Source organism: Abramis brama (assembly GCF_963993115.1).
Source record: "Abramis brama genome assembly, chromosome: 19".
Classification (NCBI taxonomy): domain Eukaryota; kingdom Metazoa; phylum Chordata; class Actinopteri; order Cypriniformes; family Leuciscidae; genus Abramis; species Abramis brama.
This window is the reverse complement of record NC_139981.1, coordinates 33,096,716-33,124,667: the sequence shown is the minus strand read 5'-3', so window position 1 is coordinate 33,124,667 and position 27,952 is coordinate 33,096,716. Positions and strand designations below refer to the sequence as shown.

The window sequence follows — 27,952 nt, the reverse complement described above, 5'->3', positions numbered from 1 at the left end:
TCCTTGAGCAACAGTACTGGTAGAAACTTATTTAAATGATCAATAAACCAAATGCACGGATGTTGTATTGGTGTAATCTGGGCTACACTGCTTCTCTCTCTTTATCTCATTAGGTCGCTCGCTTGTTGGGATTATGTTTGTGTAGGGGATTATTGGACAGGAACAGCAGACATGACTTTGGACGTGCTTTCTGCATGCGGTTTTCACGGGTTTCCACTCGAGTACACCGATTTACTTCAGCCTGAAATATCCTGACCTGTTTCCTCACACCTGACCGTCTTTTGCATCATGGCAGACATTCCCCAACTGATTAAAATCGGCGTTTCGCTGAAAACCACCCCGAATAACGGACCCGTGTTCTTCAAATCGGACGGGACGAGATTCGGTCAGAGCAGAACCATCAAATTACTGACGGGAACGAAATACAAGGTCGACGTGGTCGTCAAACCGGGAGCAGTTGAGGCGACGTGAGTAGCCTATGTGCTTTAGTTTATTTGTAAGTGAACTTATGATTCTATTGTTTGCATAACGCTTCGTTTGCATCAACGTTGAGACAGAATAGCAGGTTTATTTTGTGTAGATGTGATGTAAAATTACAAATGACCAATATGCACCATTTGTACAGTGATGGATAACATAGTAGCCTACTTTGACATAATACAAAATAAAAATGCTGAATTATTATTTTAGACTGCATTGGCATTCAAACGTAGCTATTTAAAAAAACAGGCTACCATGGTAAACTGCTTATATTGAAAAAAAAATGAAATTAACTGAAAGCAACTAAGAATATTGGATGTAACATCTCGTGATAGCTACATTTGGGATGCCATGATTGTGGGTTTATCCTACAGGATTGTGTGTTCATCTCATGCACTGACAGATTGCTTCCTTTGGCAGTCAAATCCAGACGATTAAGGCATCAACTTTGTCTGACGGGCTGCATGTTGTAATGTGTGTATCCTATTCCGTTACACGAAGGTCTACAGATATATAGGCTAATGTCTGTCAAATCAAATAGATGTTGCAATCTGAATATTCTTGTAATTAGAATTAGAATCTTGAGTGTAATCTATTCACAGTAATAACAATAAATATGATATGATCATAATTTTAAATATGATGGTTTCATTATAAATAGGGTGATTATCTCTAAGGTGGGCACCCAACTTAATAAATTATATTTCCATCTGAATCTAACCATGTCATGTCAACAAATGGAAAAATCAGCCAGCCGTTCATTATCATGCTAATCATTGTGCCTTTCGCCCCAACAACATATGTATGCAACAGCAATATATATATTATTCTATATGTACATATTCTTCTTATTGAAAAATTGTTACTTTAATTAGCTTGAACAAAACTAGCTTGAAAATAATTAACAAGACCTTCTCATTTGCTAGTTAAATCTACAACATTTAAAAAACATCAAATATTAGATCAAATTAGCACAGAAATAACTTTGCGCTGCTGCCTGCGATCGCATTACGGATCAGACAAATTTCCTCGTGCATCTTGAAAAGTGGATGTTTTGGAAAGTGCTGCGGGAAGTTTTTGTACCATCTAATATTTTAGTGCCTTTAGCCCTGTTGTACTCTACTATTTTAGCTCCTGAAGTGTATTTTTGGTTGTTGTCGTGTCAGTCTCCCTCTCTCACGTCTCATTCCTCAGATCCATGACCGTCGGTGGCGTGACGTTCCCTTTGGAGCAACAGTCTAAAGACCCTCAGTCTGTAGTGTACACTGGGATGTATGACACCGAGGGAGTAACACACACCAAAAGTGGAGAGAGGCAACCCGTTCAAGTCAACATACAGGTGAGAATCACTTTTGAAAGGTTCCCTTGGAAATAAGAAGTACACCATTTGAACACAGAGCCTATAAAACACATTATAAAAGCCTGCAGAAGAACATAAAGGTTCTTTATTGGCATCTATGGTTCTATTAAGAACCTTTAAAGGAGTAGTTCACTTCAGATTTATAATATCCTGATGATTTACTCTCCCTCACGTCATCCAAGATGTTCATGTCTGTCTTTATTCAGTCGAAAAAAAATGAAGTTTTTTTGAGGAAAACCTTCCAGGATGTTTCTCCATATAGTGTCTTCAATGGGGTCCAACGGGTTGAAGGTCCAGATGTGAGTTTCAGTGCAGATTCAAAGTCTCGACACGATCCAGCCGAGGAATAAGAGTCTTATCTAGACAAACCAGCGGACATTTTATAATTTTTTTAAAAAAAAAAACATTTATATACTTCTTAACCACAAATGCTCGTCTTACACCAGCTCTGCGATGCGCCACACATTACGTAATCAGGTTGAAAGGTCACGCGTTACCTTCTTTTTCTTTTCTTTTTTCTGGTAAATGCCGTTTGACTTCATCTTTGCATGTTCGCTTTGAGTAACACTGGGTCTGTTACTCCGCCTACGTCACGCGTGACCTTTCACCCTGATTACGTAATGTGTGGCGCATCGCAGAGCTGGTGTAAGACGAGCATTTGTGGTTAAGAAGTATATAAATGTTTTTTTTTTTTTTTTTTTTTTGTAATAAAATGTCCGCTGGTTTGTCTAGATGAGACTCTTATTCCTCGGCTGGATCGTGTCGAGACTTTGAAGCTGCACTGAAACTCACATCTGGACCTTCAACCCGTTGGACCCCATTGAAGACACTATATGGAGAAACATCCTGGAATGTTTTCCTCAAAAACCTTCATCAACATCTTGGATGACGTGGGGGAGAGTAATCATCAGGAAATTTTAATTCTGAAGTGAACTACTCCTGTAACATCCATATAATTTTTCCATTCCACCAAAGGTTGTTTATAGTGGAGGAAAAGTTCTTTAGATGATTAAAATTTTTAATGAAAGGCTCTTTGGGGAACCTGAAATGCTCTGCAAAAACACCCGTTGGAACCTTTTTGTGTAAGTGAGTGTAAGAGCAAGAGTGTCACCTGATGTGTGTGATGTTTCTGTGCGTGACAGTTCACTCAGGCTGGTCTTTTCGAGACCGTCTGGCAGGTCAAGTTCTACAACTACAACAAGAGGGACCACTGCCAATGGGGAAACAGCTTCAACAGCATCGAGTACGAGTGCAAACCCAACGACACGCGCACACTCATGTGGATCAACAAAGAGCTGTTTCTGTGAACGACGTGTGAGTGTGTGTGAGAGTGAAGACAATCTTACGAAGAGCTAGAAACCTCCCTAAACAACACACCGAACATGACTCGGCGGATAGCCTTTCCTAAGACCGTATTAGAGTAGCTATTGTGATGAAGTTAAAGGGATGGATCAGAGTAAAATCAACCTAGTGTCCTTTGCACCATGACCTCGAGCCAAGCACTTGATGATGGCTAATGCTACCGCTAACCCGCACGTCGAGGTCACTTCAGTGATTTGGGAAAAGCCTGTAAAAGTCCTGCAGAAAGCGATGCATAAGGATGTAGAGTAACAACGCCCAGTTCCAGGAATGCACTAATATTTTGTTGGTAGTACCAGTTTATAACAATTATTAGTTAACACTAAGTTGTCAACACTTCGGAAAAAAAATAATAAAAAATGTTGGATATACTGGGTTTCTGCCAGGACTTTTACGTGGTTTTCCCTAATCACTGAAGTGACCTCGACGTCCGGGTTAGCGGTAGCATTAGCCATCAGGCAAGTGTTATTTAAATAAACTCCTGATGTACTTACAAACTTTCCAATGCCTCGTTTTATGAGTACAGAACCTATTTGTGCTACTGTAGAAGTTTGCTGCCATTCTGGGCGTTATTAGTGGAGTAATTTACCAGATACAGCCTTGGACCCGTTAGCGCCTGCACTAAGCCATCCGGCTGATATCTCTAAATAAGATCTAACTTTAATAATGTTCAATCAAGGGAAAAAGGCTTCTGGGGGGTGTTTGGCTTGAGGTCATGGTGCAAAGGACCCTAGGTTGATTTTACTCCGAACCATCCCTTTAAATGAGAGTTTTACTGGATTTGTCTGCTGGAAAATCAGATCGTTGTATTTGAGCTGCACTTTACCCTGTTTGTTGTAGTGTTGTCTTTGCAGTTCCTTCCAGTTGTCTACCTCTGAAGAAATCCGTGAGGATGAAGTTTACTTTTATATACGAGTTTACAGATTTTATATAGACTTTATGATAGAATTGTTATTATACCGTTTGTCAATGTAGCATTTTCATTGTAAATTTTACTATGTGAATATACCTTCTATAGTGTGTGTTTTTATGAGTATTTTGTCATGGTGCATTGTGATATACGTGCAATAATTAGTAGTGGATATACAACCCCATTTCCAGAGAAGTTGGGACATTTTGTAAAATGCAATAAAATCAAGAATCTGTGATTTGTTCATTCTCTTGAACCTTTTCTTTCTAACTGACAAAAGCACAAAGAAAAGTTTTCCAATGTTTTCACTGAAATCTGAATCATTCCCTTACGAAACTTGCAGAGCCGGAGAGTGTGAGTAGGAGCTGTCCATGAGCTGGAGCAGGAGAAACTTTTGCTGAGTATTCTGATTAATTATTTTGTCATTTTGCCTCCACGTCCCCCCGATTGCCCGCGAGCTTCTCCTCCTGTCCATACGGTAATCTCTCTACTGTGCGACAGAGAGTCGCGTGGTTATGACGCAATCGTTAGCCTAATTTTACAAAAACTGCTTCTACGGGGCCATAACGTAAGATACAAGGTAATTGAGCCTTTTATACATTTTCGTGTTTCTTTAGAAATAAATAATGGACAAATGGAGTCTTTAAACGCCTCAGATGTAAAGTTATTCGCTGTCAAAGTGACGCCAAAATGAATGGGAGTCAACGGGATGCTAACAGCAGGTGATGGTCCGCTAATCAATGGCGGCGCCCGGGGAAGCTTCAGTTTTTTCTGAAAGATCACCCCCTTGGTAAAAGAGCTTCTCAGTCTTTGTAAGCAAAGATGGGTCATGGCTCATCACTTTGTGGCAAATATCATGAGAGAATTGTCAAACAATTCAAAAATCACATTTCTCAATGCAAGATTTCACCATCTTCCATACATAATATTGTGAAAAGATTCAGGGAATCCAGAGAAATCTCAGTCTGTGTTGGGCAAGGCAGGAGACCTCTGTTGAATGTGCGTGACCTTTTAGCCCTCAGATGGCATTGCATGAGAAACCATCATGCTACTCTGTTAAATACAGCCACATGTGCTCAGGAGTACTTTTAGAAAACCATTTTCACTGAACACAGTCTGATGCCGCATCAAGAAATGCTAACGATAACCTTAACCTCTTAAGTGTCACCGTCCCACAGGGTAATATCTTAGTAAATAACAATAATATCTTAGTAAAAACCTAAAGTAATATTGACAAACTATATATCATTTGAAAGCTTACAATCTCTAGTTTTCATATTTGGTGGCTGTTTTTTTTAAATAAATTACAGAAGAGCAGTAATTTATCAATTTGCAACAAGAATATTTCATATTAGGTGTGTTTAGGCCTTTATTTTGAAATAGAAATAAACATGAAAAATCATGAAAGATTGGTAGAAACCTCAGTTTGTTTTCATGCCAAGAGTTCAAAAGATAACACCAATTCAATTTTGTGAGAAAAAAAAAGGTCTGAAAATGTTTTGAATACAAAGAAAAATATTATGGATTCTCGATTTGTAATGTGGCAGCGGGCTATAACGCACATGTGCTCTTTTTATGTGTTTATTCGAGGTTGAAATCAAATCAAATACTGCCAATCCACCCATACTATTTCTGAATAGGATGTATACTTCATAAATTGTATGAAAATTATGGAAATACATGGTTCAGATCACTCAAAACATATATGAAAATGGAGGCGCCCTTATATGGTCAGTAGGAAGCTTGGCTGTCCATCTAGTGAAAAAGTTTGGTACTGCGCCCAAATAAAAACTTACTGAAAGCTATTTTTTTGAGATATCAACCTAAAATTTGGAACACAACTTAGATTTTTGGCTTTAATGTTCTTGCAGTTTTAGAGTAAAATATATTTTTGTAATATTTATATATTTTATGTAAAATATAGGGTGAATAGTGGTAAAGTGGGACACTTTCTGATAATTTACCTTCTGCATAATGTTTTATTATGATCCAAATGTCTTAGCCCCTCATATGATACTATTCTAAATAGCTTAAGTGCTCTACTCTACTATACAGAATAAAAAAGAAAGAAACATTAAACACAGGATGGATGACTCTTCCTCAAACACACATAGACCCCAAACCACATTTTTCCAGGCGCTACTGTCAAACTGGGACACCTTTATTGGCAAACTGGGACACTTCAAACACATTAAATTGTTATTCAAATGTAGGCCCAATGAATTAAATACACAATAACAATATAAATAACAACAACAAAAATAATAAAATCACTTTTTTTAAGGAGGGGTGCAGGTACAGCAGATTCTTTCCACCCCTCCCTCCCTTGCCTGTCCACAATATTTTGTATTGGGTTTAGTTTATTTCATATAAATTTAAAAAATAGAAATCTTCATAAACATTTCTTCTTATATGCTAATTTTATTCCACACAGGCTAAGTTTCATTTCTTTTCATTTGCAAATATTGCAAATGTCCCAGCCATCCATGCTTGTACCCTCCATCTTTCTTTTTTTTTTTTTTTTTAATTGTGCATTGTTTTTTAAAATCAGTTTACAATCTTTGTTGAAATATCTAGCAAGCTAACTAAATTTATAACTAATTTTACTAAATTTAAGAGGGGCATACAAAAAGGGAACTCAATTCCCCCATTAGAATGACTTAAATGGCTGTCCCAGTTTGCCAGTAATACCCTGTCCCAGTTTAACAATACGCTATTGGCAAACTGGGACAGTGTCAAAATCACATAAAAAACAACAAAAAAAGATTCATATGAATTTGATTTTTACAAATTCTGATTCACCATTACATCCTATAACAAAATATATAACAATTACAAATGATCCATAAGTGTTTTAATTTTTATAATCTTAACATTATTCACCTCAGAATGCTATGTCATTTTACTTTACCATCACGGTTCATTGTAAGGTTGTTGAATATGGTGTGCCACACCCCCGGAAGTGATGTCATAGCCACAGAATCTATATTTTTTTTATCACATACTTGCTTATGATGAGCTCAGTGTTGATTTTTAGTAATGGAATCATTTACATGTAAAAATAGAAATTAAGAAGCTTAACTGTCCCACTTTACCCATTGTCCCACTTTGCCAGTATTCACCCTAAATAATTATATTTTTACATTGTATATTTTCATAAACTCAAACTTGTATAACTTTTTTTCTTTTTTACTTTCATAATTTAATTCACTTCTACAATAATCTGACAAATGTCTTCTTTAAAACAAGACCAAATATGTCTATATTCTAAAGCATTCTTGAATTACAACCATTTAAGTTTGGATAGTGATTTTCATGTCTATGCGAAAGGGGGTGGGGGACAGTTAAGGGGTTAACCCCCGATGATCGATGATGTGACTTGTTTAACATGATCAACCCAGTTATTTTTGTATGATCAACTCTGAAAGTACTCCTTCGTTCAAAAAACTGAATTTGATCTAAGACTGGAGATTGGGAAGTAAAGTGAGTGAGTGAAAGCAATTGGGACATTGTTTAATTTGTATCATCTCTACTCTTAATCTGGTGTCGCCACAGACCTAATGTCCCCTTGATGGGATCACGGTGATCGCATGTTAATGCCAAGTGTAAACGCAGCCAGAGATAATTATCATTTGGCTGAGCATCTGAACATGGACGCCAGCAGGTGGCGCTGCAGCCTAGTTCTTGAACATACCAAGAGGATTATGTTTTAGCATGTCCATGAAACATGTTAAGACCTTCACATCTTAAAAGGGGTAAGACCATAAGACCACGCTAAGACCTTAAAGGTGGAGTAAACCAATTTAAACCCAATAGTAAACCTAAAGTCTTAGTGTTTATGAAATCTCAATCAGATTAGGTTTTAACATAAAGATGTAAAACAGTAGGCCAATGCCCATCTTACGGATGTGCCAACAGTGGAATAATATATGCATATAATATCAGACAAACAGCCACAGGAGAAATGTTGCTATAATGCTGCTATGATGTAGCCTGGATTTAGCCCCGCCCACAAAATTTTTAGGTCGGGAAGTTCTGACCAGAATCTGAGTATGACGACGTCAGGCTAGCTATGATGGTCTATTTATAGAGAAGTCAGAGTTATTACAGTATGGATACACTGAAGTCTTAAAAAAATAAGTTCATTCAACAAAATTAATAGTTTAGACAATTTTTAATTTGTTTGCACAACTAATAATTATAAATTGACTCAACAAGATGCTTAGTGTAAACAACTCAAGATAGCAGAAAAGTTTGTTGGTGTCACTCATTTTATGTTAATTGTCTCAACTGGGATTCAGGTTTACACAACTTTTAATGTCTTGTTGGAGTAACTAAAAAACTAGTTCATTAAACTTAAATTAAAGTTGATCAGACTATTTTGTCACCTTCAACTTTGTTACCCCAACGATTAATTCTAGGTTTGAGGAACTCCAATATATGTACAAACAACTGAAGTTTCTTAGCTTACTTAACACAACATTTTAAGGCAGCCAGGTTACAAATTATTTTAAGTTGAATGAACTTGTTCGTTTTTACAGTGTACTTTCATTTCCAGTCCTGTTATGCAGTTTAAACTGTGATTAGTTTTTATTTAATTGAAATTTAATTTAACGTTTGTGCTAATTTAAGAAAGCACTTCTAAGGCGATCCCAGACTTTCAGAATAGAATAATAATAATACATTTATTTTATATAGTGCCTTTAAAAGTTGCTTTCTCAAAGCGCTTTACAGGCAAACATAACAACAGAGAAAACAGCACACTTTACATACAAAAATAAACAAATAAAATGAATAATCAAGTAAAAGCAATCCTAAAATAGAATGTGTTGAGAAGAGATTTAAAAGTCACTAATGTATTTGTTTCCCTGATGTCGGCCGGGAGAGATTTCCCAAGCTTAGGAGCAGAAGAAAATGCTCGATCTCCTCTAGAACGAAGCCGTGTCTGGAACAGCCGAAACCACTCTGAGAGGAACGCAGATTACGACATGTGTAAGGCATTCATAGATCAGTCGAGTACTGAGGAGCCAGATTATGCAAAGTTGTTATGCTAACATAAGGAAGGATTTTAAAGTCAATACGGCACCTGACAGGAGCCAGTGCAGAGACTCCAGGACAGGGGTAATATGAGCACTAGCCCTGACCCCACATAAAACTATTCATTCTAAACAAGAATACAGAATAAAATATTCTAGAGTAAATTAGAATAATTTCAGTTTAAAAAAAAAAAGATTGCATGTAACATTTAATTAATATGTGAAGTCAAATCAACTAATATATAATTATATATAATATAGCAAAACATCTCAGAATTCATCCCATCCATTGCTGTACTTACTGATGTTTGTGCTAACAGGTAACGAGGACTAACAAGTAGCCTAAGTGATATTTATGAAATAAAAAGCCCTACATTTATTAATCTTATTTTTTTCTTTTTCTTGCATTGAAAATTTCAATGTTTTGGGATGGACATGAAAATGTACTGCTAAATAGAAATGACCCAAACTCCAGTGATTTGTTAGTGGAAGCTCAGGATTTTGCGTTCAAGTCATGTCGGAAAGACGAGAACGCCACCACAAACTCGTATAAATACGAGTGGGAAGCTCGGGATTTTCTTTAAAGGGATAGTTCACCCAAAAATGACTCGCCCTCATGTTGTTCCAAACCTGTATACCTGTAACCTGAGTTTCTTTCTTATTCTTAAAGATGTTGGTAACCAGACATTTGATGGCACCCATTGACTTTTATAGTCATTTTTTTTTCCTACTGTGGAAGTCAATGGCTACTACCAACTGTTTGACAACAACATTCTTTAAAATATCTTCTTCTGTGTTCAACAGAAGAAAGAAACTCATACAGGTTTAGAACAACTTGAGGGTGAGTAAATGATGACAGCATTTTATGTTTCAAAACTATCCCTTTAAGCCCTATAGTCTTTACAAGTTGGGGCTTGTCAGGGGAATACCACAATACTTATAGGTATTTAGCAGTATTGTCAGGCTTATACAAAAAAATATATACAATATATTTTGCATATACAACACAATAAGCTACTTGCTCAAAATATAATAACATTGTAATATAACATTATAATATGTCACGAAAGTGGCTTAAATCAATTAAAAACATTTAAAAAAAACAATGCACACCTGATGCACATTCTTTGTTCTTCATTTTCTGGGAGTTTAAAAACCTTATTGTACTTTTGTGTAGTTAAATATCCCTTAAGAAAATCAACCATGGTTTTATTATAGAAAAAGTTTAGTAACCTAGTTCTTTTTGCCAGATTGAGAACCATTTGTATAATCGGTTTTACAACAAATACCATGGAACAAACTATGGTTAGTGTAGCAAAACCATGGTTAATTTGCAGTAACTATAGATGGTTAGTAACTAACCATGTTTTTGGTTTTATTTGTAGTAAAAACATGGTTAATTTTCGTAAGGGAGAAGGTGCGCCGCCATCTTGTTCCCACGAAAGTGACTTGAACGCATCTGACGTCGAAAACACGACTTTTCAACTCGTAAATGCGAACTTCCCAGGAGGATTTGACTTCAACGCATCATGAGTTCGCCTGGATTGTGAAGGGACCTTCCCTGATATGCAAATTGTCGTGTTTGCGTGTGTTTGTGTGAGGGTGTGTGCGTGCGTGTGTTTGTGTGAGGGTGAAGGCAGTAAGGTTTCCCGGATGTAGTGTACCGAAGGTCCGCCCATCAGCGCGTCTTAGCCCCGCCTCCTTCCGCTCTCGTCCAATAACAGCGCGCCTCCTAGGCCCCTCCCCCTCCCCGCCCTGCGGCTCGTGCTCGCGTCGTTACTGCAGTGAAACCCACGGAAACAGACGGAAAATAGGTTACGCTTCTGCTGTGTCAAAACCAGCATTTTTTTGACAAAACAACGAGACCAAGAGCAGAATTTTCCTCTTATATTTGTGCTGTCATTTATTGCTGTTCATTTCCGAGGGGGAATTCCGTCGCACAGGCAGCAACATGGTAAGAAACACATTCGCAGCACTGTAAACAAATAGCAGATATCGGTTTCAAACGCATCCTGAATGCGCTGGCAAACAGATTCAACGTATGATCGAGCTGTCCAAACACGAAGATTTACGGGTTTCCTATCGTGCATCTGCCAGGTTGTGAATGTGTGTATCCATTGTTGGTCTAATTCATGCAAAGTGGTTGCAAAGCCATTGCAGAAATAAATGCTAACCTGAGTCAGTCAGTGCTGAATGTGCTGTCTTGTGTGATGCTGTTTGGCATTTAAAGTTAAAGCCAGAGCTATTAAGTATGACATTAGTTATTAAGAACATCTCCATTTGCATTATTGTGATAAATAAGAACGGTTATGCTATGCGTGCCATAAGGCGCAGGCTGTGTTTCACCCATTTTTATAGTTCTTTGAATTATGTAGGTGTGCATTGTATAATATACTTGAAATGGTGCAGTAATGATCATTATTTTGTAGTGAAATGCTTCATATCCATATTACATAAAATGTTGTGATGGTATCTGATGGTAATACCACCATGAGATTGAATGATTACCTTATTCATGTAGGCTACCATAGTATTTGCATGGTGCTTTAAGTAATACCAGTGGTGATACTACAGAGATCCACAGTATTGTCCTAATGTTCTATCATCAATACCCATGTAATAAATGTCTGTTCTCCCTGTTTCACTAGAAACTGTGTAGTGAAACTTTGCTTTTCAGAATCTCATTAAACGTCATGATTGACAGATTGCAATGCAAGTCAAAAATATCCCATTATAGATTCAACCTTCTCGCTGAATCATATTTGCTTTAGTTGTTTTGTAAGTTTACATAAATATAAAGTCTTATTTGCTGACAAGTCCACGTTGATGTCCACTCAGACTTGGATGAATATTACATGTCTTGAGATTTACAATATAACAATTGACAAAAATCAATACAGATGATAAGCAAATAACCATATGAGCTTACAACGCCTTGTTTTACTATGCATATCCTCATCTGCATATCATTTGCATATGCATATTCATCCTCATGATAACATGTTTAACGGTACAAGGCATTTGGAAAATATGAGATACATATGTGTGTCACATTACATTGCTAAATATAATTTAGTAGCCTATCATTGCCTTGTTTTTGAATAAATAAATCAAAATAGTATAAAATACATTTCAGAGAAAGTTTTTCTCAGTCTTTTCCACTGGCCAAATTTATGGAAACAGATAGGCCTTATTGTGCATTATTGATCATTATTTGCACAAAAATATGTTCTGCTATTATCATGCACATAGCAATCCTTACATAAAACATTAAAACACAGCATTCCACAGGAAAAGTGTTCAAAAGCATCGCATCCACTACAAATATTTATATTTATTAGAATATATATATATTTTTAACTTCTCAGTAATGATTTAATGTAAGTGTTTAACCAAATTAATGAGAATGGCATATTTAATCTAAATGTGTCTATCAGAGGGAAAACAGTTTAAATCATTCTTTTATGTATTTGAACTGTTATTGTGACCATACGCTGTATTTATGATTAGGACTCATAATGAGGATTTAAAGTGGTTTTCCTTCATCAGCCTTCAGTCCCTCAGATCGCCATCGGTGTCGCCACACTGCTCCGGCTCCAGAATGTTCGTACGAATGGCTCAGAGTTTGCGTGCAGATGCACAAATTTTCCCATCAAGTTTGTTTTTATAAATCACATCTCATGCGTGTGAAGTGCCGTCCGCCTCTTTCAGGGCCTGTTTTGTGCGACGCAACGCTCATAAATGAGGCCTCTGATCCTTCAGGTCTCGGCATTTTAATAAAGCCGTACGCCATAGTCTGTCTCTTTCTGGAAGAGTCTTGTGACAAAGTCGAACTGGTGTCATGTCTAACGCACTTCTGTCAACTTGAGGTCGAACGGCGACCCTGAAACATTGAGTTTGTGTTGTGACATTTTGGAAAAAGAAACTAAATATCAATCTTTATTTAGCTGCATATTCAGCGCCTCACACAATAATCCAGACCCTTGACTCATTCTTTCATTGACGATATTATGAATATTGCATTGCTTGATATTTCAATGCACTCAGTCTCCTTTTCCCAAGCGTCAGACCAAAGCATGTTGATGACATCACCGTAGTTGGCGTACAGGCTCTACAAATACAACTTTGAACTTATTTTTCTCAAGATATGTCCTCTAACATCAGAAAAATGCCACAAGAACATGTTAACACCTAGAAAAACATGATTTTCATCGGAGTGGGTCTTTAAAGAGTGTGGCCACACATTTCACTTTGAATTTCGGTGCAGAAATCTAGGTTTTGGTGATGATACTTCAGCTAGAGAAGCACTATAAGTTTTACTTTAGATATACTATAACTATATAATGTCAGGTGCTGCACCTTCTTCTGTATTAATGGCTTTCTGTGGCTCTTTTCCTTTCATAACAGTGTGTTGTGCAGCTCTTCATATGTTTGATCTAAAAGCTTTGCACGGTGCTGATACTCAGATGCTTGCGCTGAGGTTTGGGGGACGTTTACACGACAACGATGTACTGAAAATGGAAATGTTTTTCCTTTGCATTTTTTGCGTAGAGACGACAACGTTGTTAAAATGTGAAAAGCACTAAAAACGCTGAACTCCCCGTCACTGTAAAGAAACACTACTCGCCTGTCGACTGAACACGTGATGCGCACGTCTGCGTTTTTAATAGTTAATATGGAGTTAATATGGAGACAATAGCGGTATTGTTTTAAAAAACTGGCACTTTGAATCCCGTATTCATAAGTTTGTGTTTTCGAAACGCCGTTGTAAATGTACGACCGAAACGCATACAGATGTTCTTCTCGTGTGAACGGCCCCTCACAGCCCCTATATGAAATTCATTTTATTATTTATTTTATTTTATTATATTATTTTTTCCCAGATTTATTTATTTTTTTATTTTTTTCTGGGTTCCGTTTTAATGCTTAAATTAAAGTATAGTTATGAAAAAAACATGTTCTTATGAATTAAAATCATGATACTAATCAATTAATTAATGAAATTATACAACAATTTATTAAAAGTGTAACAAAAATAAAAATTTTAGGGCCAAAATCCGTGTCTAATTAGTTGAATTTATAACACTTTAATATATATATATATATATATATATATATATATATATACACACACAACAATTATTATACAACAATTTATTAAAAGTTTAACAAAAATACAAAATCCATGTCTAATAAGTTTAATTATATATATATTTTAAGGTGACACGGTTACATTGTAATATTAATTGAACATGTACTTACTATAGAGTTATGGTTAGGTTTGGTTTAATGTTAGTGACTTATAATTATACATAATTTGACATAAAAGTGTAGTAAAGTGTAACCACGCCTTTGAGCAAGGGCTGAAGAGACTGGTGTTTAACGCGGTTTATTCTGTCAGGAATCGCCCTTTCTCGAGCGTCTGTCTGACATGTAAAGTGATCCATCACAGTTTGTATTGTTCCTGCGTGGAGTTTAGATCAATAGGAATGTTAGCGGATAGCTTTCTCCAGTTATCACACACACACACACACACACACACACACACACACACACACACACACACACACACACACACCAGCATTGCTCAAGCGGAGGCCTGCTATCTGCTGTTTATGATCATTAGTCATTTATTGTGGGCATCATGACGGAGAATGAAGAATAATCATATTGGTTCTCTCCCCTTTATTACTCATGCTTGCAATTTTACTTTTAGTATAAAATAATAATCTTTAGCTGGTGTTTTGTGAATATCAGAATCTAGTCTACTTTTAGCCTTATGAATCTGGGAGAGTCTTACCGAAACCGTTCAGTTCAGCTCAAGTTTATTTATAGTATTGGCCTTTTCACAATACGATTTGTTTCAAAGCAGCTTCACAGAAAATGATATCATATTTCTGTTATCAGACAGAGATGAGCGTATCAATGCAAGTGATGTACAGATATAATAGGCTATATGGTTAGTTGGCCTGTCTCGATTATTAAATAGCCATCTGATCACAGTTATTTAATGTAACCGTGATTATTGCACTCTTTAAAAAGGCACAATGGGGAGACAGACAAAAAGACATAAGCCCCTTTAACACACACAGCATTTAAAGTCTCCCTGTAGTCGATCATTGTATCCCTTAAAACTCATCTTTTATCTCCAAAATGACATATTTAAAAGTTTTTTTCTTGAAAAAATGTCTTAAAATATCTTGAATGTAACTCGACACCCTTGCCTCATTTAGTATGCGCGGTTATATGAATATGCAAATGAGCCCCGCCTCCACTCACTCCCTCAGCTCAGAGATCCACTGGTTGACGATCACACGTTGATCTGATTGATTACAAGGTAGTTTGTGACGTCAGAAACACCAGCGATTTCAAAGCGTGTTTTTGAGACTGTCTTTGGTTCACTGCAGTTTTAAGGAGGAAATACTCAGCAATGCTGTCGACTTATGAATTTACACATGCTTTGTCTTAAAGCACATTAAAAACACCACATAGACACATAAACAACATTAAAAGCTGTATTTTCACCACTGGGGGACTTTAAGAGATCATGTGTGAACAGGACCTTTTCAGAAATACCAGTATGAGCGGAGTGATGCAGTTTGAGATTAGCGGTATGTTCATACACAGCTCTTATGATGACGCGATTATGATCACGCTGTTAACCGTAAGCTCTACGCTGTGTTTAATCATTTTTCTATGTAAATATTGGCTAGATGGACATTTTTAACTGTTTTTCAGCTTTCATCAGTGCCGCGGCTCTGCACTTTTATACTATTATGGGTATGTAATAAAAGTATGTAATTAAAAATCTAATAAAAGTATGTTCTATAAAGTATGATTGCACCAATGCCACAAGTAAGAGATAATGTACATCCAGCCGGTTGTTATCTCAGAATAAACCCTGACAGGGTGATCAAGATCAGGTCGTCATCAGCCATGAAAGGGTTTATTCTGAGATCACACACTCACACACACACACACACACACACACACCTGAAGGGGTTTATTCTGAGATAACAACCGGCTGGATGTACATTATCCCGCTTATTACACGGATACTTGCCACATAAGTAAATAATTAGACACGAAATATTGATCTGAGTTGAAATATTTTATTAGGTCTTTAAACACAAAGCTTCAGCAGAGAGAGCAGTTTCAGCGGCGAGATCAAACTAGACGGACATTTAAGAGATACGCTTTACAGTCATAACACTTATTACACAGAATTTCACCACATCTAATAATGATGGCGATAAGAGATATTGATTTCAGATTAAACTGTTTTAAAATCGCACCTGTTTGTATCTTATAATCCAACAGTGAACAAAACAATAGTCATAAAATGGCCGCCGCTGCGTTTGTATGAAACGAGAGAGCGAGTCCACGATACTCTTGATGGCATAATTAAATAACTGTACACAAAATATTGATTCGACTGAGTTTTATTATTTTGTTATCGAGGAATAGATGTTGTTCAGGATAGATGGCGCTATTGACCAATCAGAATCAAGTATTTTCCTGTAATTTTCTATATATCCTAATCATTTGTTAACAAACATGTATTCATCACTTCAATGAGCGCATTGTTTCTGCCTTAAATAATCCTTTTTTAAATTAATACATTATTAGCTAACTGTGTGATTTGTATATGTACATTTCTGAAATGCATAACTTAGACACGTCACCTCTGATAACAGATCGCCCTAAATTATAATGTGGACTCATGCATTTTCTGTAGAGCTGCTTTGAAACGATACGTATTGTGCAAAGCGGTTTAAAAAAACATGTGAATTGAGTGTGTAGTCGTTCATAAACCCTCTCCCGTGGCCTCATGGGACAGGAAAGTGTCCGTCATACGCGCACTAGAGAATCTCTCCAGAAGAAGATCATCCGGGAACTTTTGTCTACTCTTTTATAAGGACTGTGAATTTACTTTTTTGTCACACACTGTTTTCTGCCTACTATATTGGAAGGTATGTGATTTCGGATGCAGCCAGTGTGAAGCTAAAGCGCTTCTCCTCACGCGGGCGAACGAAGACGACAGCGCAGTGTGTGAACAGTCTCTTAACGGTAGAAACTGGCCAGAACGCCGTTGCTTGCGGGAATGCTACATCATATAAACTCATTCTGGTTCAGAGATTGTGCGTGTGTGAATAGTTTTAATGCAGTATCTCTACTAGCAATGAAGCTGTGAGTTTAATCACTTCAAAAACAGCAACTTTTCCTCCTCGATCCTGAGCAATATAATGTAGCTTTTCCGTGGCAAAGCTGCTTTACTAACACAAGACGCATTAATTTAGAAGAGTGATTAAAGTGACTGTAGGCGCATTTCCATTACAGATTTGCGGAAAACTTTTGCGAATTTCTTTTTTTCTTTTTTTTTTCTTTCTTTTTTTCTTTTTTTTTTCTAAATGTCGACAAAATGTTTTTTTTCGAAATGACGGCGTTTCCATTAACCGATGTTATGCGACTAAAACTTAATTTTTTCCTCTCGCGATAAGTAAAATCATTCCAAAAACCATGAGGTTTATTTACTATATCCCAGCCACTGCACTGGCCATTATTATTAATAATAATAAGTAAGGAACGACCCTTATACTTGTGAGCGGCTCATATGAGGAGTTTCTGGGTGTTTCTCCCTCAGATCTGCTTCGAGGTCTTGATTGTGGCATTTATTTGAGGTTTAGAATCCATTATTCCTGTAATTTTTCTGTCTTTTATGGATTTAATAAAGAACTCTGTCTCGTCTTCTGTCCAAACACACCGCGTCGTCTACATCAGGTGACTGTAAATGCGCAAAAACTGTTTACATTGCAGTTTTGCGAAATATTTCTTTTTCGAATTGCCTGAAAAACCTCCTCATGCGAGTGTAAAAACTTTTTTGCGATAAATGGGAGTTTTGCGAAATTGACGTGTTTCCATTGGGCGTATTTTCAATTCGCAATTTCAATTTGCGCAATTTGAAGGGTAATGGAAACGCGGCTTGTAACTGCCTGTGCATTCAACGCTTTAACGCACATTCCAGCCAAACGCATATATTATGGCCTTTTCTGTGATTGGCCAGTTTGTTGTGAATGAGATTTGTTTCAGTTATTTACAGAATTATTTGATAACTTAAATAATTAATGGTGTTATACTGCAAAGTGACAACTTACAAAGGAATTAATCACAAGAATTTTCAACAATTATTTAATGAACGATGCATGCACACAAAAAAATGTATGACAAAAGCCCTAAAATTAAAAACAATCAATCAAATTATCGCAATTATTTTCTTAGACAATTAATCGTCAGTCACATGTCATAATCATGACAGCTCTAGTCATGTGTTCAGTTAAACACACAGTGAATGTATATAACGATAATATATTATTACAGGATATTACCGTGTATATACCAGAAAATACAGAATTAAAGGCACAATATGTAACTTTTTTGCTTTAAAAATAGCAAAAATCTATTTTTTTTTCTAATAATTTTTTTTTTTAGTTGTGTACTTACATTATCCCGACTGTTTCCAACAACTTTCAAACCAGGAGAAATTTGTAATTTAATTCGAAGGCACGTCCCGTTTCTTTATTTTCCGCGGTGTTTTCGAGATGCCGAGAGCTCCACGTCCGAGACTTCGACCGCTCCTACATGTACTTTATTACACAGGTGAGCACATTTACATAAAACTAATCAATGTTATATAGTTCAACAATGATAAAATGTTAGAATATGATCTGTATGTTATTCTAATGTTGATCTAGTTTACTGCTAGTCTCATACAGACAAACTAACACATACATTTCAACACATTCAAATGCAGTTTAGTGTGATAGTGTAATGTTAGACCAAGTGAAACCTCACAAGTTTAATTTGTCTAATAAACTGACCTGTGAGTTGTAATTCTGCATTTGCTTGTAGTTCGGTAGAATGAAATGTCCATATTCCTTTTATATCCGCGGGACTCGCGTCGCGTGTGGAGCTGATAGCTGTCTCTTAGCAATCCCGAACTGCTTCATATCACAGTCATGATAAAAACATCGATGTATTCAGTCATCCATAAACATTATTAGATCGGTCGGCTTGACGTTGACGACAAGATCCATAATTCTTAGCAAATGTTGCGTCATCAAACTACGCCTTTGTTATTGTAAGAGGTTAGCGACCCCTAGTGGAGAAAAAATGACATACTATACGTTTAAGATATATTTTGCACAAGAAACACACAACCTGTTTTAATTTTTTTTTTTTTTTTTTTTTTTTTTCATAGATTTCACCCTTAAATTTACATCATTGTACGAGTTCAGATGGTTAACTATTTTTTTCCCATTAACAGCGTAAATGAAAGGCTGTGCAACAGAGACCTCTTGGTCCAGATATTGCAGAGAGTCGGCACGGGCAAAAACGGACAGTTATAATTATGATCCGCTAAAAGTAGCGTCTACAGCCATGAAACATTGTCACTCTGTCTATTTATTTCCACCTTGTTATTGAGTTTTGTTTGTATTTGGTGATGTTTTGCTGTGCCGGATGTTCATTGTGCCGTGCATGTGTGTGTGTGTGCGGTCTAATTGACTCTGAATGCTGAATGCATTATTTATGATCTGCGCTGAGTGTTTGCCTCTCAGGCTTGCCAGACGATGTTCAGCCCACTAAAGAGTTCATTTACATCTCACAAGAGCCCACTAACGATTCAGGAATTCATTTAAAACTCCCCGTTTTCTCTTTTTTCGAGCTGCAAGGCATCATTTGTTCTCATCAGCATGGATAGTAGGTCTGCTGTGAATTGTCATCGCTCTAATTCATGTTTGGACTCGGAGGATCTGGTATTAATAACCAAGTCCAACTCTTCAGAAACACTTCAGATGCCGTTTTGCATTTGCATACTGTATGTATATTGCATCTGATTTTCACATTCGGTTTCGTATTTTTGTGCTGCGGCTTCATCTAATCTGTGCATCTCAGAGGACGTTACAAGACAAAACCACCAAGTGTAATGCAGAATCAGTGTAAATGCTGTGTGATTAATAAACAAGGCAAATGTCTTCTGATTGCAGAAGGATTATGAGTTTTAATTAAGCCTAAAATGCCTGAAATAGTGCTAAGGGACAAAAACATGATCAAATCTCACCCCGAAATCAAGACCAGAAATAATATTTTAAACAGAAGAAAATTAATTACATTTACTTTTGACAACCAAAAATTACCCCCAATTCTTATTATCCTCATAATGTTTTTTACTTTTGGGTTAAAATGCAAAAAAAAAAAAAACATATACCATTTAACATCTTGATTACATGTTATGATCTCAAAAATGACTAAATTAAATATGCATGGATGAATTATTCCTTAGTCCAGTAACATGCATTAATTTGGCTTGTATTGTATGTACGTTTTATATATTCAACCAAAAAGACTTGTTGTTTGGAGTGACAGCAATTCCACATAATGGAGATTAGCATGATAATGATGTGTTTTAGGACATTTCACTCAGTCTTAATAAAGAGGAGGGTTCAATCTACTGTTAGAAACAGATCCAGGCCGCTTCATACGAGGCCGCTTCGATCCAGGCCGCTTCATGGACCTTTCGCAACACCAGCATTTCAGTATTAAAATCATTATTCAAACCTAAACTATTATTTGGATGAGAAACACTGACTCTGGATCAGCAGCTGCAAGCAAACTCATGGGTGTCCTAAATGTGTCCATAAATGTCTAAAATTATCATACATTTTTAAAACGGTTTGTACATAGATTAAATGTAAGTAACTTACATTTTTAAAGAAATTAATACTTTTATTCAGCATGGGAGCATTAAAGTCACAGTGAAACAGAAGTAGCTGCAGATCTTTCCATCTGTTGTACATCTGAGTGTTATGTTGTAGGGTGGGACTTGATTCTGTGCATCGGTTGCTGATTGGATGATGAGACGTGGGCGTGGCACTGTATGCAGATGAGCACGAGCCTGCAGGGGCGGAGTTTAAGTGCAGTAAATGATTGGAGAGAAGACTGACGTTTCCACCAGAATATCCAGTTACAAACCATTTCTATTTCAAAGAAATGCTGTTCTTTTGTACTTGCTATTCATCAAAGAATCCTGAAATAAAATCACGGTTTCTGCAGAGATGTGAAGCAACACAACTGTTTTTAGCATTGATAATAATCAAGAAATGTTTATATATACCCTAAAAGAGGACCTATTAGCCTATGTGTTTCTTATGTTCATCTGTGTTTAGTGTGTAGTGTTGCTGTTTGATCATGATAAAGCTCCAGTTCTTCTCTATATCAGTGTCAGTGTTTCTGAACTCCTGAAACGCCTCCATTCTTGAGTTTCTTCCGGGAACGGACACGTCACAATATTCCTCATTATAATAATTAATACGCAGAATAAAGGGGCGGGGCCTGGTTGAGTTAGTTAGTAGTGTGTTAAACTGGCGGTTATGGGAAGGGGCGGAACATTTCCAAAAAAAAACACGCTCGAAGCGCTCGACCAATTACAACACACTGCTCCAGCCGACCAATCAGAGCACAGTGTGCTTTTCAGAAGGAGGGGCTTCATAGAGACAGGAAGTAAACAGAGCGTTACTGACAGACTGGGAAGAGAGGAGCCGCAACAATGGAGAATATGAGGAGAATAATCAACATTCAAGCAGGAAAACCTGCTCTAGTAGAGCCTGAAACAACATCAAGACTGTAAAAATGCTTAATATGGTCTTTATAAATGGGCCTGATGATGTCTATACTTTTCTCCCTTTAAAATCTTTAATTATATTTCATTTGTATCTTATTTTTTTTCTGATAGCCAGCTCAACGTTAGCTTTTCCTAACAGGAAAGTCCTAGTCCCAGCGGAGGCAGATTGGCGTCTCTGTTATGAGTGGGCAGCTATAGATGTGTGTGTGTGTGTGTGTGTGTGTATATACAGAATAGTCTATACAGTGATCAGCAGCAGATCTGATGGTTCGCTCCACAAACCCCGCGCTGATGCTGCGTAACATCAAGCCGAGAGACTTCGACACGTTCAGTCACAGAGTGCTAATGGAGAAACTGTTGCTGTTTGTGAAAACAAGAATTCAGGCCTGAAAGGGTTAAAACTAAAAAAATGTTTAGATGTTTTTGAAAGAGTCTCTTTGCTCACCAAGGCTGCATTTAAAACAGTAGTATTGTAAAATATTATTACAACTGTTTTCTGTGTGAATATATAGTAAAGTGTAATTTCTTCCTGTGATCAAAGCTGAATGTTCAGCATTCCAGTCTTCAGTGTCACATGATCCTTCAGAAATCACTCTAATATGATGATTTGATGCTCAAGAAACAACATTTATGATTATTATCAGTGTTGAAAACAGTTGTGCTGCTGAAGATTTTTCTGGAAACTTTGATATTTAAACATCTGTGATAAGATTTAAAAAAAGAGAGAGATTAATATTGTATTCATCAAATATGCATTAAATTGATCAAAAGTGACAGTAAAGTGACAGCCATCGTTACTGTTCGTATCACTGTATATCAAGATCTGAGATTCAGATATGATAATGAGCGTTTGCTTTCTGACCAATCAGAGCAGAGCAGCTCTCAGAGAGGCGGGGCTTAGAGAGACTGAATCTTCAAACGAAGCGTTTCAGACACTGAGAGAAAAGAGCTGATGCTGCAGTGGAGATTATGAGTTAAATAAAGTGTTTTTTGACCTTTTGACATTTATTACAGAGTAAGATTAAGTCTAAAGCCAGAATGCGTTGGAAACAGACAGGCCAAGCTCTCATCTGTCCTTCACTGCTGTGACAGATACAGAAACCATTGAACTGAATGAGACTTTATAAATAATAAATCAAAGCAGATGGAGATACAGACGGGGGAGTGTTTAGTGTTTCATCTCCTAGCTTTTGGTTTGTATCAAATACAAGAGTAGAATTCAGTGTCTCGGGGTCACAGTAACACTAATGAACAGGTTCTTCAGAAGTATTGTTTTAAAAGCTATAGAAAGGTCATTATACAGGATAAATGTATTCTGAAAAGTTTAATCCAACATCATTAAAGGAAACGGGTTGGTAGGCGTTTGGTCTCGTTTAATTTTGTGTAACTGAATGCTAATTAGCAACAACTTAATAAAATTGTTTAAAAAATGATTAATTTACATTGCCAGAAAAAAAAATCACAAATGTATTTTTTTGATACATGAATATTGAAATATATTACCTATGCCTATAGTTCAGAGTTTTGATTGTTTGATTGTTTGTTTTTACTTGTACTTTCAATTTCAAAGCTTATTAATTGACTCTTTGTGAAATTAAGTACGTTACCCAAATTTCATAGTGTTTTTGATCAATAGAATATGACACTGACACGTTCCTATTGATCTTCTTAAACTCGCACTGTGTGTTTAGGGGTGTGTGTGTGTGTGTAAAGGTGATGTGTAATAATTTCAACAAAAAAAGTTGATAATCTTATGTTTTCTTCTTTTGTAGGGAAATGAGGCAAGTTATCCCTTGGAAATGTGCTCGCATTGTAAGTACCATTAATTTTATACCTAATTTACATACAAAATTAACTGGATAATGACACTAACTTTGCAACACAGTCATTGTTATTGTACAGCTTATTACTGTGAAGCTGCTTTGAAACATTTTACATTTTATAAAGCCCTATATTAAGTTGAAGTATTTAAAAAATAATGTATTTCAATATATTAAGTTCTCTTGCTGGTTCTCTAAAGTGCTGGATGATGAATTGGTGGCGGTGAAAAGGATGTCAAGTCAAGGTCGTCTCCAGAGACGCTGCTTAGGCTTATTTTTAGCTCTGAAACTTTGTTTTAATTAGTTCTACTTCCCTCTGATGTGCTCGAATGTTGAGCACGTGTGAAGAGGAGGACAGTCTACAGTCACGCTCCCGTCCCTGTGTGTGTGTGCTAGATAAACTTGGCTGAGATTAACCATTTGTGTGCCATATTGAAGATACCTCATGCCAATAATGAGCTGTAGGGCTCGACTTACACCGTGTCCTAATGACACGCGACGCACGATAAAAGGTTGTTCTCCATGTTAATCAGTGTTTGTCCTAACCAGCCGCGACGGCGACACGCCACGATTCTATTTTAGAAACGGTTTCTATTTTTCTGTGTCGTCGCGCTGGAACAACAGCACAAAGTGTGGCGATGATAATCTCAGGTACTGTTTATGTGCTTTATTTAATGTTAAAAGCGTGTAATGTGACTCTGAATATCATTTAGTGCTCCAGCTTTGTAGCTGTAAAAGCAACAATGGATAATTCACCTCAGATCCTGAAATTAAACAAATGGAAACAAGAACGTTCAAACTGTGACCAAACAAGTGTATTCTTAGACAAAGATTGCTTTAGTAACTCAGTAGCCTATGCATTTTTAACAATGTTTAAATGGTGTAATATTTGTGAATTTGATTTTGTAGCTACTTATCCATTTTCTTGCGAGTGCCGTCAGGATTACTCTCTGGTGCTGTGCACTCGCTACGAGACTCCGCCCACACGCTGCTCTGATTGGCTGACTCCGCCCACACACTGCTCTGATTGGCTGACTCCGCCCACACGCTGCTCTGATTGGCTGTGGGTTTTGATTGATTTTGACACATCTCGCAGTCGCGTCGCATCTTGTGTGAACAGACACATTATTTGTCGCTGGAATCTCTGGTTAGGACACAGTGTTAGTGTCAGCACATGCTCTCTGTCTTAAACTACGAGCAAAACTAACTGGTGTGATACCGTTTATATGTCTACAATATGTGTATTGTATATACATTAAAATTACATTTCTTTCTTTTGTTTTTGTTTAGTTGATTTTAACAGAAATTCTCATTACTGAAAGGGTCTGGATGTTTTGCTTTTGAGCATTTTAACAATATAAAAATACTATACTGAATGACTTGTTAATAATAATGCATTTTAGGCAGTACAACAAACATTACCAATATATATAAATAATAAGAAAATGGGCCATATTGGGTTGATTTTCATGAAAATAATGTCACAATGCAAAACATTTTAATGATCCTAGAATAGGCTTCATTTTCTTCATCATTCATGCAAAATATTTAATGTAATTCGTATTTCTTCCTTTTGATTTCGAGTGAAGTTTTTGATGGACTCGCTCGTAAAGAAACCAAGTACTAGAACAAAGTTTGCTATACTATATTTGGTGTTCACAAAAATCTTCAAGAAATCTTACACAGGATAGTTTAGAACGGCAGTTAATTGTTTAGCCTGCTAATGCATATATGACCCACTTACAAGACCATGTGTGGAATAATGTGTGTCATGCTGGCATGTGGCCTTCAGCCTCGCAAGCGCTCAGAATAAACCCCAGCCCGTTTGCTGGAGTCCCGTGTGCTGTTGGGCTTCCCTTAGGGTGCGTATCAGGGGGATCTTATGACCTCATGGCTAAAAACAACATGACCAGCACTTCAGGTCTTGCCCAGTCATTGGTAGGGTGATGTCAGGTTTGGCAGGGAGAGTAACATTGATGGATCAGAAACTGGCTGTCGTACAGAAGAAAAGCTCCATGAACGGCACATTCCTGCGTTCAAAACGCAATTCCTATTTATTTATACGTCCATCAAGATGATCCCCGTAAAATAGGCAAAGCCTCTTTTGCATGGCGAAATTGAGTATGAAGTATCAACTAATGTTCATGAGAAATTGTATTATTTGTTATTTTATTTATTTATTTTTAAGGAACAAACAAATCATTTCAATCACCAATTGAAAAAAACTTGGCAACAAATAATTTTCGAAAGGTGCTCATGCGAGAAGGGGTTGCAAAATTTGATGACAGGAAAAAAAAACTGCACCAATAATGCACCCATAAATACAAATATTATACCTTAAATATAAAAAGTGCACCAAAAATACACCCATAAATAAAAATATTAGATCTTAAATATAAAAAGTGCACCAATAATACACCCATAAATATAAATATTATACCTTAAATATAAAAAGTACACCAATAATACACCCATAAATATAAATATTATACCTAAATATAAAAAAAAGCTGGAGACAGATGAAACCCCATAAGGAGTTGGGAAACCCCATAGACAAGACAATGAAGAGAGGAGCCAGAGAAGAGCCAGGACGAAATGGAGGACATGGAGGAAATGGTGGAGCCAAGGGGTCGGAGGACCATGGTGGAGCCAATGGGTTGGAGGACCATGGTGGAGCCAAGGGGTTGGAGGACCATGGTGGAGCCAAGGGGTTGGAGGACCATGGTGGAGCCAAGGGGTTGGAGGACCATGGTGGAGCCAAGGGGTTGGAGGACCATGGTGGAGCCAAGGGGTTGGAGGACCATGGTGGAGCCAAGGGATTGGCACAACAGGGTGAAGCTGGAGACCTGGAAGCCCAAGGCGGATCCAAGCAGCTGGGCAAAGCCACTGAAGGAGGAGCCAAGGGACTGAAGGGATCCAAAAGTACAGACGGGGAGAATATAAAGTAGTCAACATTTGAAGTGGATCAAAACATTTCATCAAAGTTATACATGAATTTTGAACAATACCCGTTCTTGTCTTAGGACAACTTTGATGAACTTTTGATCCACTTCAAATGTTGACTACTGTATTTCAGGTCTAGGGGAATGGATGGAAATCTGCTTCAAAATGTCCATCTCCACCGATACGCCCTCAATGATGGACGTAAATACCGGCTCTCACACCTGGCCAGACTCCGGGTTTACGGTGGGCTCTGGCATTGGGTCTTTAGTGGGCTTAGGCACTGGATCTGGGTTCGTGGAGGAGTTGGCTGGGTTCTGGTTTGCGGTCAGCAGGGTTTGTGGGTGACGACATCGATAATGGGTAGACACTTTCCAGGCAACGGATAATGTCTTCTTGCCAAGTAAAATTCTCCAAATCTGGTAGCTCCAGAAAATAGATATTAAGGTGCCCTGGGCTAACTTACAGAACCGGTTAGAGTAGTTAATCAAAGGAACACCTTTACGGGAGATGGCAATAAATGCTGCTGCTGTATCTATGTTGTAGGTTCGGTGTTCTGTTACGTAACTGTGTATTATAAACCAAGTACGAAGCGTGACGCAGAATGATCAATAGAAACAAGGAGACTTGTTTGAATGAACACTGAAGAACTCTTAGCACACTGAACAAAGAGATCTGAGGACCTAGGAATGATAATCAACAGAACAAAGCACAGGTGCAAAAAACTAATTAGAAACCATGACAACAAACAGTGAAGGAGAACTCAGGCAATTAGTGACAGGGAAAACAAAACCAAACAGAACATGACAGTGGCAATACCTTAAATATAAAAAGTGCACCAATAATACACTCATAAATTAAGATATTATACCTTAAATATAAAAAATTCACCAATAATATACTAGTCAATATAAATATTTTACCTTCAATATAAAAAAATACATCAAATAATTCACTAATCAATTTAAAATATTATACCTTAAATATAAAAAATGCACCAAGAATACTCTTTAATATAAATATTATGCCTTAAATATAAAAATTACAGCAATGATGCAATCATAAATATAAATATTAAACCTTAAATATAAAAAATGCACCAATTATACACTAATCAATATAAAATTCTATACCTTAAATATAAAAAATGCACTAATAATATGCTAATCAATATAAAATAAACCTTAAATATAAAAAATTTCACCAATGATACACTCATAAATATAAATATTATACTTTAAATATACTAAGAGACTATTAAAAACATAGAATGAGCAGTTCTGCACGTTTTGAGTGTCTTTTTCTTCTATGCCCTGATGAAGGCAGTTTCTCTGCTGACACGTGTTGGTTTATAATATTTTTAATGTT

General features: G+C 36.9%; 2 protein-coding genes across 2 annotated transcripts in view; both read left to right on the top strand.

The window, feature by feature from the left end:
* The first annotated feature begins 91 nt into the window (after window positions 1-91).
* On the top strand, window positions 92-4,347 carry cnrip1b (cannabinoid receptor interacting protein 1b). The gene is made up of 3 exons (XM_084093609.1): window positions 92-467; window positions 1,675-1,819; window positions 2,983-4,347. The coding sequence occupies exons 1-3, from the start codon at window positions 289-291 to the stop codon at window positions 3,145-3,147; spliced, it is 489 nt and encodes a 162-aa protein (XP_083949735.1). The 5' UTR covers window positions 92-288; the 3' UTR covers window positions 3,148-4,347.
* A 6,502-nt stretch (window positions 4,348-10,849) lies between these two features.
* Window positions 10,850-27,952, top strand: part of ppp3r1a (protein phosphatase 3, regulatory subunit B, alpha a) — a 34,330-nt gene continuing 17,227 nt past the window's right edge. The window contains exons 1-2 of the mRNA XM_084093608.1: window positions 10,850-11,099; window positions 23,597-23,636. Coding sequence (XP_083949734.1) covers window positions 11,097-11,099; window positions 23,597-23,636 — 43 coding nt within the window. The 5' untranslated portion in view covers window positions 10,850-11,096. The remainder of the gene's footprint in view (window positions 11,100-23,596; window positions 23,637-27,952) is intronic.

Excerpts from the sequence above, each read along its gene's own strand:
- cnrip1b (XM_084093609.1), top strand. The coding sequence starts at position 289 with ATGGCAGACATTCCCCAACTGATTAAAATCGGCGTTTCGCTGAAAACC. Across the intron at positions 468-1,674 it reads CCGGGAGCAGTTGAGGCGAC|ATCCATGACCGTCGGTGGCG; the intron begins GTGAGTAGCCTA and ends CTCATTCCTCAG. Across the intron at positions 1,820-2,982 it reads CCGTTCAAGTCAACATACAG|TTCACTCAGGCTGGTCTTTT; the intron begins GTGAGAATCACT and ends TGTGCGTGACAG.